General features: G+C 37.0%; 1 protein-coding gene across 1 annotated transcript in view; it reads right to left on the bottom strand.

Annotated features, from left to right (window-relative positions):
- The window catches only part of LOC141491273 (ATP-dependent (S)-NAD(P)H-hydrate dehydratase-like), a 57468-nt gene that overhangs the window by 6811 nt on the left and 36406 nt on the right, over positions 1–14251 (bottom strand). Inside the window, exon 7 of the mRNA XM_074192033.1 lies at positions 13586–13706. Coding sequence (XP_074048134.1) covers positions 13586–13706 — 121 coding nt within the window. The remainder of the gene's footprint in view (positions 1–13585; positions 13707–14251) is intronic.

Raw genomic sequence — 14251 nt, 5'->3', positions numbered from 1 at the left:
AAATCCTTTTCATGGTAGTAAACATTTAGAGAGGAGAAAATATTTTGATTTATGTTATTATGAGTTTCTCATCACTTTATAAGTTTAAAAAAGGGGAAGAAAATCAATAAAATATCAAAGAACTTTTCTCTTTGGAAGTGTTTAGGAAACTAAATGTGCTTTGTATAGGTGGGCACTTTTTTTTTTGTGAGGCAAACAGGGTTAAGTGACTTGCCCAAAATCACACAGCTAGGTAATTATTAAGTGTCTGAGGCCGGATTTGAACTCAGGTACTCCTAACTCCAGGGCCGGTGCTCTATCCACTGCCACCTAGCTGCCCCAGGTGGACACTTCTAAAGATAAGAATTCACTTTTGAAGTACTTCAGAAATCTTGGAGATATTAATTTTGATGACATAGGCTTCATCAAGTTGTACAGACTAACAGTACACAGTTAAGATATTTACTATCTGTTAAGAGGGCTCCAAGTCTTGTGAAATATTTTTTGCTTTCACTTTTTAAAATGTTTTAAGCCTGATACTTCTTTCATGTTTCATGTTTCTAAATAAAAAACATTTCTTTTGTATATTCTTATTTGACAGGCATATACATTTCATTTCACCAATTGTCAGAAAAAAAGATGGGAAAACTATCTTTGATTCGGTAACTTTAAATATTTTATATAATCTGCTTTATACTTACACACATGCTTTTTTGTGGAATGTAACAATCTGTTGTCCTGGAATTTCATATATGTACATATACAAGAATATGTATATGAAATCATAACTTCCCATGAGCCTCCACAATATTTTTAGGGACTAGGTCCTAATACATAATAAAAAAATTTAAGAATCCTAATGCTGACTGCAGAAATTCCTGCCTTGTGAAATTTGAGTGTGTCCCTTTAACTTGTTCAAAGTAAAGAAAAAACAGGATTAAAAGGAAGATGTCTTAGTGTGACTGAAAAACTAATGAATGAGAAATCATTTAGTGTGAGTTCTGACTCTGGAAAGACTACTTTGAATAACTTTAGGGTTCAGGTTTCTCAATCTGTAAAATAAAGTTGGACTGGATAACCTATGAGGTCATTTCTGTAAACCTTCATTATTCTAAATAGATAGGCAATCTACATGGTATTTCTGTGCATTTAAAATGCATGTACTAAAATATTTCATAAGGAATTCCAATGGGAATTTTCAAGGATCTTTTGAGATTTGAATGTTGAAGCAAGCAATTTCTTGACATCAACAACTTACCATGACTAGGAAATTTTTTCAATTCACAAAAATCTATTTTCCTTTCCATCTTCTTCCCAATTAAAAAACCCACCCTGTGAATAAGAATCAAGCAAAACAAATTCCCATATTGGTCATGTCCAAAATATATGTCTCAAGCTGTATTCTAAGTCCAGTACTTCTTGCCAAGGGTCACACAGCTAATAAGTATCTGAAGTTGAATTTGTGCTGGATTTGAACTCAGGTCCACTTTCCAGAACAGCTGAAGGAGCACTAATTTTTTTCCAGACAGAATAGAGGTGAGAAATGCAAACAGGATGATGATGATGACATTAAAGTGTTTCCTTCACCTGTCTCCTCAATTTATCCTTTAATGGCTTCTTTAATCAACTGCTATTTTTCCTAACAAGAGATTTTGCAAGTGATTTTTCTTTGAGGCAACAATATATTCCTACTGCTTCTCTGGCAGGGGAATAGGCTCCAGATATCTGATTAAGGAAAACTTGTAAACTGTTAAGTTCTGGGAGTAGTACATTAACTTATTCATGCTGGTGGGATATTCTGCCTCGAATCTTTAAGTTCTGGTTCTACAGATGCTAAAGTAGTCTGCAGTGGGAGTTCTGAAGGGTTGGGGGGGGGAAATTTTCTACATTAATGAAATAACTTATCCCTTAGCCAAGGGCATTCTCCTTTAGAGCTACTCTCCTTTGATTTCTGAAAGACAAAGACTTGCAAATGTAGAAGCTGACTCCTGATGATTAGTGTTGTTATCTGTACAAAATAAGTATCTTGGACTCAGCCAAGAACTAGGAGGATCCTGAGGTTTAACTTACCTCCTCCTGAAAACAGATCCAATAACCCGCACCACCTGCCTCCCTCAGGTTGTGGTGAATCTTTTGTCACCTCATAACATGAGTGTTTCTCTTTAGAAATGCATAACATTTTTAAGTTTGGCATCATTCTGATCTGGAATGTTGGGGAGGGGAATTGGAAGCAATTTGACTCTTAAATGATTATCTTAAATAATCTATTTTGCTCTCCCAGCTTTCCTCAGACAGACTTCTGCAAATAGAAAGCTCTTCCGTCAGGTTTTGAGCAACTACTGAATCTGGGGTTTCATCTAGGAGAAGTCTGTTTTCTCCTGTTTTTTATTTTTTGTTGACTGAACTTCCATTGGAGAGCCCAACATGAAATGAGAGTCTGAGGTGGTTTATCCAGAGGCACAAGAGAGACAGTCTTTGGCCCAAAGACTTGGGCTTGGACAAATTGAGTGACAGGTACTAATCTTTCTAGGAAGTGAACTGAATCAGGAATTATGCTTCCCATTTTAAACTGCAATATTACTAGACAGGTCATAAGAATAATTTGTAGGTAAAAAATGTCAATGACAATTCCGGAATTCATTCCTGCTCTCAATCTTGAGTGACTGCCCTAGCCCAAGCAAAAGACTACAATTATAATTTCTGATTTTTTTCTTTTTAGTTTTATAAATGAAGTTTAATTCTCTAGGATCTTACCAAAACCCATGGGTGTATGACAGCCTTGAGAACACTAACAGTAATACAAAATTCTGGGGACAATTTATACAGAATGCTCAAAGAATCATAAAACTTTTGGCAGTCAACCAATCAGGTTACACATTTGTATGTAAAGATGTCACTGATTACTTTACCATTACCTAATCTATCCATAAGGTCTGTTCCACGTCAAAACTGATGAAGATCCAATTTGTTCAGGATTAATGTCTCCTCTTCTACCAAAGTGTCATAAAGGTAAGAATTTATTTAGATAACCAGAGAAATATTCCTGATTTTCCTTGTGAATATTAACTTACTGATAACTTCAAACGAGACTCTTCTCTCTGTAATTTTAGTCATTGATCTGCCTAATTCTTCCTCCAAATGACAGCACTCAGATGCTGGATCTCATACTCCCCTGAACCTTCTTCTCTAGGTTAAACAAGCCTTGCTTATTCAACAGATCCTCCTACAATATGGTCTCAAGGTACTTCATTCATCCCTTCTGAATTTCATCACACTGGGTTCAGCCCAAAATGTTCTGGAGCTGGACTGTAATGTAGCGTGATTCAGTACAGTTAATAGTTAACCCACTATATGATGGCACTGGCAAGTGTGGAGAATACAAATATGAAAAAAAAAAAGGCTTTCCTGCTCTCAAGGGAGAATAAGAGACAGCATACAAAGTAAAGCTAAAAAGGGAGGCAGAATCCCCATGGTGAGGGTATTCAATAAGTGCTGCAAAATGGCAAATGAGATATCTGATGGGAGAACTAATTCTTCCAGGCTTGCATAATCTGTAAACTTGATAAAGACAGCTAAGCTTTTATCTGGGTAGCTAAGTGGTTAAGTGAATAGAGTGCCAGGCTGGAATTAGGAAAACTCAACTTCTTGAGTTCAAATCTGGCCTCAGACACTTCCAAATTGTATGATCTTAGCCAAGTCACTTCACCCTGTTTGCCTCAGATTTCCCATCTATAAAATGAGCTGGAGAAGGAAATAGCAAACTGCTTCATTATTTCTACCAAGAAAATCCTAAATAACAGCATCAAACAACTTTTCTCCAAGTCACTGAAAAAAACTGTTATATCCCACTGAGTACATCCAACAAATGCTGAATCCATCTAATTCTATTATCATCTTAATGTATATCTCTCCATCTTTTCTTTTAAAAGAACAGTATGGGGGCGGCTAGGTGGCACAGTGGATAAAGTGCTGGCCCTGGAGTCAGGAGTACCTGAGTTCAAATCCAGCCTCAGACACTTAATAATTGCTTAGCTGTGTGGCCTTGGGCAAGCCACTTAACCCCATTTGCCTTGCAAAAACCTTAAAAAAAAAAGAATAGTATGAAATATTTATCAAAAGCTTTCCTAAAATCCAGATAAACTATATCTAAAGCATTCTGCTTATTTACTAGTAGCAAGACCTAATTTTAAATGAGTCATGTGAGCTCTTTACAATCACTATTTTCCTTTTGAGGTCACTAATCATTTCTTTAATGATCTTTTCTATAGAAGCCAACATACTTTTGCTAGAAAAAAATCATTAAGTATATCAAATACAATATAGCTTCTTTTTGAAAAAGTTCATTATATACTACAAACTCAATTATACTACAACCCACATTATATCCTAGATGATATGGGAGTGTGTATCTCTCACCATAAAATAAAAAAGTTATGATAACATTTTTCTAAAAACAGGAAAAAAAAGAAAAGAAAGGAGCAGCTAGGTGGAGCAGTGGGTAGAGTCTTGGCCCTGGAATTAAGAGGACCTGAGTTCATTTTTCGACCTCAGACACTTAATAATTGCCTAGCTGCGTGACCTTGGGCAAGTCACTTAACCCCACTGCCTCGCAATAATAAAAACAAAAGCTGTTAACATTTTCTTTTCCTATATATTCATTTATATAGTTCCATACTTATCTTGGGTATCAATCCCATTGGTCATTTTTGTTCTGTCTTTTCCAATGCAAAAGTCATTCTCTTTTCATTCCATCCACCCCAAGAAAAACGTCTATCCCTTCTCTGATCCTTTTCTTTCTCCCTTTTCTTCTCCTCTCTACTGCTGTCTGTAGACAGAAGGAGTGAGGAGGGAAGCGAAGAAAGAGGGAGGAGAAGAGAGGAGAGAAGAGAGAGGAGGAAAAAGGAAGGAGAGGAGAACAGGATAAGGGAGGAAAGAGAAGGAAAATAAAAGAAGGAAGAAGGGGAGGCCTGAGGGGGAAGGAAAGAGTGTGTGTGTGTGTGTGTGTGTGTGTGTGACAGAGACATAGAGAGACAGAGAGAGAGAGAAAACATCCAACTAGAGCTAAGAATTAGAGATATAAATAGAAGTAAGCAAAATAGTCCCTTCTTTCAAAGAATTTTCAGTCTACTGTGAGCAAGACTACACATAGAGATGGTGACAGGAGGGGGGGAAAGGTGGAAAGAGGTTAGAAGTCCGGAGAGTCAAAGTGAGACTAGGATGAAGCATGGGTGGATGCTTCCTAAAATAGCTGTTTCAAAGAGGTAGTTGTCTTCACTTGTAACATTTCATTTCCTGGGATACTACATCTCTTTCATTTGAACCCTCTGAAATTTGCTTTTTCAAAATCAAGGCTTTCTTCTCCTCTATCACAAACTATAGGAGGGTTATTTCACATCATTTTCTTCTCAGCAGCCAATTTTTCCCTGTTAGAGAGCATCAGATCCATTCTAGAATTTTTTATGTTGCTTCCTCACTCTTCTGAGGGGAGAGATTATCACCAAGATAAATTAAGAAGTTATTAATCATTCTGCTTTTGGCAAAGAAGACTCCAGCAAAGTCCAGATAATTGAAGACTACCATCAATTACTCTATCAAACTCCCTACCAAGTTTGTGGTCTGTTTTCCAAACTCCTCATCTTCTTCCTCTTACTAAAAGGTTTGTTTGCTCTAATAAACAATGTTCTGTTTTGTTTTGTTTTTTAAATTAAAAGGCTTGTAAGCCACCTTATCAGCTGGCAGGGGAACATGTATTTCTCTGGAGTCTAGCCAACATGCCTATGCCAGGCAACTTAGGGGGAAAAGTGTTAGCACAAAGAAACAGCAGCACCTCCCACCTCATCCCCTCATCAAGCCCAAAATAACTATTTCTATCAAGTTTTACTAAATGTGAAAGGACAGGGAGTGCTACTTATTCTCATGCAAGTTAGTATTAGAATAAAACAATTTCTCACATAAATTTCCTGCTCCATACCATTTTGGCATCTGACCCTTGAATAGTGCTTAACTTTGTTAAGTGGAATAGAAAAGAATGTATTTGGGGATCATGGAGATATAAAAACAAAAGATAGCAAAAACAAAGAATTGAATCCATAATGATCAGCTATGAGTCACAAAACTGAACAGTTGTCTACTGCTGCCTGTAGAAATTTACTAATAGCATTAATACTAAGGGAGGCTTGCAAAACGCCTGCGTCACCCTGTGGAACCGTCCCAGGAGCTATTCCCAGTAGAAGAATGGAAAAATGTAATGACTACATTTAAGCAAACACCTGGAGACAAAGTAGGATTCCATTGACTCCAGGACTACATTTAGGAATGAAGAGGGAAAAAAAAATCTGTTACCTATGTTACCTATGCATGTAAAGACATTTTACCACACCACTAAAAATGAAAAATGTGAAGAACTAAGAATCTTGGGAAGATTCAGAGGAAAGGATGCCGGTAAAATGTAAGCACAAGTGGGGAAGCGAGGTGGTTCAGTGGATAGAGCACCAGCCCTGAAGTTCAAATATGAACTCAGACACTTAATAATTGCCCAACTGTGTAACCTTGGGCAAAACATTTAACCCCACTGCCTTAAATAAATAAAAACTTTTTAAAAAATCTTAAAAAGAAAAAAGAAATATAAGCACAACAAAGAGATCAAGCTACATGATGGTCACAGCAACAAGCAGAACAGATAACTGATGACATACATTTTACCAACAAAATCCAACAGGAAGATATAGAAAGAGAAATTCTATTTATTGTCTGAGGTTACTTTGAATGGGATTTCTCTTTCTAGCTCTTCCTGCTGTTTCTTGCTAGACATATATAGACAAGCTGACGATTTATGAGGGTTTATTTTATAACCTGCAACTTTGCTAAAATTGCTGTTTCCAGTAGTTTTTTGGATGATTTCTTGGGATTCTCTAGGCAGACCATCATGTCATCTGCAAAGAGTGAGAGTTTTATCTCTTCCTTCCCAATTCTAATTCCTTTGATTTCTTTTTCTTCTCTAATTGCTGAAGCTAAACTTTCTAATACAATATTGAATAGTAGTGGTGATAATGGGCACCCTTGTTTCACCCCTGATCTTATTGGGAATGCCTCTAGCCTCTCCCCATTGTGAATACAATGCTTGTTGATGGTTTCAGATAGATACTGCTACTTATTCTAAGGAACAGTCCATTTATTCCTACACTCTCTAGTGTTTTTAGTAGGAATGGATGCTGTATTTTGTCAAAAGCTTTTTTCAGCATCTATTGATATGATCATATAATTTCTGATAGGTTTGTTTTTCATATAATTGAGTATACTAACAGTTTTCCTAATATTGAACCAACCCCTGCATTCCTGGGATAAATCCTACTTGATCATAATGTATTATCCTAGTGATAACTTGTTGTAATCGTTTTGCTAAGATTTTAGTTAAGATTTTTGCATCTATATTCATCAGGGAGATAGGTCTATAATATTCTTTCTCTGTTTTAACTCTTCCTGGTTTAGGTAACAGCATCATATTGGTTTCATAGAAAGAGTTAGGCAAAGTTCGAGAAATTCTATTTAAAATAACTAGAGACAGTATAAAATATTTGTAAGTTTATCTGCCAAGATAAAACCAGAAATTATAAACACAAAAATACTTTTCATATAAATACAGAGTATTTCAGAAAAATCAGAGTATTCATTGTACATGAGTAGCATGAGTCAATACAATAAAAACAATAATTCGGGGCAGCTAGGTGGCACAGTGGATAGATCACTGGCCCTGGAGTCAGGAGCATCTGAGTTCAAATCTGGCCTCAGACACTAAATAATTACCTAGCTGTGTGGCCTTGGGCAAGCCACTTAACCCCATTTGCCTCGCAAAAACATAAAAAAAAAAATTCCTCTAACAATAATTCATGGGGTGGCTAGGTGGCAAAGCGGATATGTGCCCTTGAAGATAGGAGGACCTGAGTTCAAATTTGATCTCAGACATTTAATGATTACCTAGCTGTTATAGCACTACTGGGTCTATACCCTGAGGAGATCACAAAAAAGGGTAAACACATCACCTGTACACAAAAATGTTCATAGCAGCTCTGTTTGTGGTGGCAAAGAATTGGAAATTGAGGGGGATGTCCATCAATTGGGGAATGGCTTAATAAACTGTGGTATATGTATGTGATGGAACACTACTGTTCTATTAGGAACCAGGAGACCTGGGAATTCAGGGAAGCCTCGAAGAATTTGTATGAACTGATGCTGAGTGAGATGAGCAGAACCAGAAGAACACTGTACACCCTAACAGCAACATGGGTGATGATCATCAACCTTAATGGACTTGCTCATTCCATCAGTGCAACAATCAGGCACAATTTTGGAGTATCTTCGATAGATACTTTTCTGTATCCAGAAAAAGAATTCTGTATCCAAAAAAGAATCAAAGACCAAAGACCTAACCCTAACCCTAACTTTTAATTAAAAAAAAAAAAATCCCATTGTCTTATTGAATAATTTTGCTATCTCTTATTTTTCTTCCTTACAGGATATGTTTTCTCTCTCATCACGTTCAACTGAGACCAATGTATGCCATGGAAACAATGTAAAGACTAACAGACTACTTTCTGTGGGGGTGGGGGGGAGGGAAGCAAGAATAGGGAAAAATTGCAAAACTCAAAGTAAATAAATAAATAACTTTAAAAAATGATTACCTAGCTGTGTGACCTTGGGCAAGTCACTTAGACCCATTGCCTTGCAAAAACAAAACAATACAATTCCCCCCCAATAATTCTACCTAAATTAATTTATTCAGTGCCATACAATCAAAGTACCAAAGAATTATTTTATGGAGTTAGAAAAAAATAACAAAATTCATCTGGAATATCAAGAATATTAAGGTCGAGAATATCAAATAAATCAATGAAAAATGTGAATTTAAGCAGTTTCAAATTTCAAACTGTATTGCAAAATGGAAATCTGAAAGTAAAACAATAAAGTACTGGTTAAGAAATCGATTAGACACTAAATATACAGAAGTAAATGGCCATGGTAATCTAGGATTTGATAAAACCCAAAAATCTAAGCTTTTGGGGAAAGAACTCATTCCACAAAACTGCAGGGAAAATTATACAGTAGTCTGTTAGAAAACAGGCATAGACCAACATTTCACAGTATTTACCAAGGTTAGGTCAAAATTGGTACATGATTTAGACAGAAAGAGCAATAAGCAAATTAAGGTAATGTGGAAAAAATTGTCAAATTTGTCAAATCTATGACAACAGTTTATAATCAAAGAAGAGTTTATAATCAAAAAAGACAAAATCATGGGAGACAAAAAATTTTTTTTGATTATATAATATTAAAAAGGTTTTACACAAACAAAACTTATGTAGTCAAAATTAGAAAGAAAGCAGGAAATGGAGAAAAAATTTAAAGCAAATACCTGTGATACATGCCTCATTTCTCTAACATATGGGGAACAAAGCCAAATTTATAACAATAAAAGCTACTTCCCCACTGATAAATGATTGAAGGAAATGAACAGGCAGTTTTCAGAAGAAGATATCAAAATTACTGAAAGTCATATGGTGGAGGAGAACCAAGATGGGGACAGGAGAAGAGCCTCTCCTAGGTGTTCTCTCTATGATATTTCAGAAATCTTAAAATTAAGACTCTAACTTAATTTGTGAGAGACAGAACCCACAAAAAGATTCAGTGAGGCAATTCTCCAGACTAAGGTAACCTGGAAAACAGTGGAAAGGCTTGGCTCTATGGGGTTAGGAGACAGTCAGCCAGAGTGAAGGAACTTCAGCCTCCCGGAGTAACCCCAGGGTGCTGGGAGCTGGGCTCACAGCAGCAAGGGCAGTCTCCTAACCTACACCCAAGGGAGCACTGGGCACAAATTAGAGATCAGTGGAAGGGACCTCTGCCCAAGCAAGTACATGAAGCCCAGACCCTCAGGGCAGTTGCTGAAGCCAGGGCGGTCAGCAGCAGCACCACAAGGCAACCCACACCCAGGAAACGGAAGAAGGAATCCAGTAAGCAGGAGAGGAACTGGTAAGCAGGAGCCCTCAGGCAACTGAACCTTGAGTGTTCAGCCCATCAAAGGTAGGGGAGTGGAGAGAGACTTCTGAGGGCTGTCCTCTGCCCCTGAAACAGGACTCTGGGGCTCTGACTGCATTCAGATCCTGATCTCAGACTAGGCCCCCCATAGAACAGCAGGGCCCCCCATCTCAACCCCATGGCAGAGGGGTACACTTATGGTCATTCACAGACCAGGAGGGAAGTCAGAGCTTCACACACTGAGATTCTTGTTTGGGGGGGGGGGTGTCCCAATAATACTCAAAAACTCAGGAAGGCACAGGCTGGAGAAATGAGTAAACAGAGAAAAAAGAGGAACACCATTGAGAAATACATTGTATATGATCCCAAGGAGGATCAAAATACTCAATTTTGAGGATGAGGAAGTACAAGCTCCTGCATTTAAAGACTCCAAGAAAAATAGAAATTGGGCTCATGCTATGATAGAGCTCAAAAAAAGATTTTGAAAATCAAGTAAGGGAGATAGAAGAAAAATTGGGAAAAGAAATGAGATGCAGGAAAAACATGAAAACGAAGTCAGCAGCTTAGTCAAGGAGATCCAAAAAAAATACTGAAGAAAAATAACATGTTAAAAACCAGCATAGGCCAAATGGATAAAACTGTTCAAAAAGTTAGTGGAGAAGAATGTTTTAAAAAGCAAAATTGGCCAGATGGAAAAAGAGATAAGAAAGCTCTCTGAGGAAAACAAATCCTTCAGATGTAGAATGGAGCTGAAAGAAGCTGATGACTTTACAAGAAGTCAATTTCAACTTCAACATTAAAAGAATGAAAAATTAGAAGAAAATGTGAAACATCTCATTAAAAAAACTGATATGGAAAACAGATTTAGGAAAGATAATTTAAAAATTATTGGGATACCTGAAAGTCATGATCAGGAAAAGAGCCTTGATCTCATTTTTAAAGAATTCCTACAGGAAAATTGCCCAGATATCCTAGAAGCAGAGGGCAAAATAGAAATTGAGAGAATCCACTGATCTCCCCCAGAAAGAGATACAAAAAAAACCAACCCCCAGGAATATTATAGCCAAGTTCCAGAACTCTCAAGTCAAAGAGAAAATATTACAAGCAGCCAGGACACAATTCAAATATTGTGGAGCTGCAGTCAGGATCACACAGGACTTAGCAGCAACTACATTAAGTGCTTGTAGAGCTTAGAATATAATATCCCGGAAGACAAAAGAGCTTGGAATGCAACTGAGAATCAACTACCCAGCAAAACTGAACATCCTCTTCCAGGGAAAAAAGATGGACTTTCAATGAACCAGGGGAATTTCAAATGTTCCTGTTGGAATGGCCAGAGCTGAACAGAAGGTTTGACCTTCAAATGCAGGACTCTGGAGAAGCAGAGAGCAGAAGAGAAGGACAAAAGATGAGAGACTTAGTGATGATGAACTGCATGTATTCCTGCATTGAAAAATGATACTGATAATATACATATAAAACTTTAATAGAGCAGGTAGAAGGAGCTTTTATAGATGAAGCGCAAGAGAGAATTGAATTTGAAGATATAATATATTGTAATAATGGAGTCAGTGGCTAAAAGGGAAATGTAATGGGAGTAAGAGAAAGGAGAGGTGGAACAGGCTAAGACATTTCATACAATAAGATTTTCTTTTTTATTGCAATGAGCTATTGCAATGATATGGAAGGGGGGGAAGGAGAGGGGGAAATGTGGGAACCTTCACTCTCATCAGGTGTCTAGGAGAGGACAGCATACACACTCAATGGGGTATAAACATCTAGAGTAAAAAGGAGAGAAGGGGGACAGGGAGAAGGAGGGGGTATGTGAGTGATGGAGGAGAGGATGAACCATGGAGGGAGAGTGGTCAGATATAACACATTTTCTTTTTTTACTTCTTGCAAGGGGCTAGGATTGGGTGGTCTGTCCAGGACCATAGGGCCAGGTGGTTGCTGAGTCTTAGGAGTGGTATATGGGCTCGGGGCCTCTTGGCCCCAGGGCTGGTGATCAGTCCGCTGTGCCACTCAGCTACACTACAGCACATTTTAGAAGAGGGACAGAGTGAAAGGAGAGAGAAAATAAAGTATATGGTAGTGGAGAGGTATGAATGGAGGGAGTTGTGATCAGCAATGGCAATGGTGGAAAAATATGGAAGTAGCTTTTGTGATGGACTTATCATAAAGAATGTGATTCACCTGAGACAGAGATGGTGGTGTTAGAACACAGACTGAAGCACATTTTTTCTCTCTTTCCTTTATTTCTCATGAGGGTCTATATCTTTGCGGGGAGGGGGTATTATTTTTACTCTTAAACAAGAATATTTTAGTAATTATAAAAAAATCATTTGTACAAAAATAAAAATAAATTAATTTAAAAAAGTCATAAAAATGCTCTAAAATCACTAATAATTAGGAAAATGAAAACTGATACAATTCTGAGGTAACACCTCATATCTATCAGATTGGTTAACATGACAGATAAGGAAAAAGACAAATGCTGGAGGTGAAAAATGGCAAATGCTTTATCCTAAAGAAATCAAAGAAAAGGGAAAAAGGACTATTTCTATAAAAAAATATTTGTCATAGTTCTTTTTGTGATGGCAAAGAATTGGAAACTGAGGGAATGCTCATCAATTGCAGAATGGTTGAACAAGTTGTACCATATGATTGTGATGGAATACTATTGTGCTGTAACAAATATTGAGACTAGCTGGGTGGCACAGTGAATAGAGCACCAGCCCTGGAGTCAGAAGGCCCTGAGGTCAAACCCAGAGTCAGATACTTATTAGCTAGCTATGTGACTGTAAACAAGTCACTTAACACTGACTGACTCAAAAAAAAAAAATAATAAAAGGGATAGCTTCAGAAAAACCTGGGAAGACTTATGTGAACTGATGCAAAGTAAAGTGAGCAGAAGCAGATCAATAATCAACTGGGAAAGACCTGGTTATTTTTATCAATATAATAATGGCCCTTGTCAATTCCAAAGGACTTATGTTAAAAACTGCTATCTACTCCAGAGAAAGAACTTAGAACTCTGAAGCATATTTTTTTACTTCATATTTTTTGTTCTTTGCAATGGAAATATGTTTTCCTTTTCTTCACATGTATAATAGGTATCATATTGTTTGCCTTCTTAATGGTGAAGGGGGATTGAAGAGAGGAAAAGGATTTAGGACTGAAAAGTAAAATTGAATATTAAAAAATTAAAAATTAAAATAAATTTTTTTTTTAAATCAAGGAAATTCCTCTAGAGCAGGGGGGTGAGGAACCTTCTGCCTGCAGGCCAAGGCAACTGCAGGCTAGACTCGAAAGTCAATAAATTTAGGAACTTTTTAGGGGTGAATTTATTAAATGTTTGACTACATATAGCCAGAGAATGATATAAATAACTAAATGGCCAATGCAGAAAAAAAGATTCCCTTCCCCTCCCCAAGAGAATGGTGATATAATCTAAAGAGCAGATAGTCATAGGCTCATCTCTAAATGGTTTGATTAAAGTATAAAATGGACCACCACCACCCCGTACACACAGGAAAAATTTAGCCATGCCATAGTTAAGTAAAAACTCATTACTTACCTTTTTCGCCATCTGAAATAACATCTTTCTCTCCTTTCTGAACAACTGTTAGATTCCCTAAGGCTTGGCTAAGCCTCAACACACATCCATGGTGGTCACTGCTATCTACTGAGGTTCTAAGCTACAACAAAGGGGGAAAAAAGGAAAGAATGGATTAGCATAATGACTCTGATTTCAGAAGGCCTATGAAGAATAATACCCACCCCAACTAAGAGATCAGAGAGGTGACTGATTAGTTGGGGGAATAGTTGGGAAGAGATAAAATACTTATTCAATGAAAATTTTTTTTTTAAAACAAAGTTACCACAAAGCTTTAAAACAAAGCTACCACATAAGACTGATTTAGAACATTAATCTTGAATTATTATAAGCTTTAAAAAATAGCAAGCTTGGGAGAAACTGAGAATGGAGGCAAATTCCTTCTCATATATCTATTTCTTCCTTTATTAACTTATTTTTTAACTTATTAACTTATTAACTATTTTTTGAATAGAAAGGAATCCTATAGGATTTTCTATAGAAAGACTGTGGACAACTAATACCACATATTGTGGTACAGTTGATAAGAGTGCTGGGCCTGGAGTCAGAATACTCAACTTCCTGAGTTCAAAATGGCTTCAGACACTTATTAGCTGTGTTATCTTAGGCAAGTCATTTAATCCTGTT

Source organism: Macrotis lagotis, chromosome 6, assembly GCF_037893015.1.
Source record: "Macrotis lagotis isolate mMagLag1 chromosome 6, bilby.v1.9.chrom.fasta, whole genome shotgun sequence".
Taxonomy (NCBI): Eukaryota; Metazoa; Chordata; class Mammalia; order Peramelemorphia; family Peramelidae; genus Macrotis; species Macrotis lagotis.
Note: the sequence above shows the minus strand (reverse complement) of the source record. Positions and strands in the feature narration are given on the sequence as shown.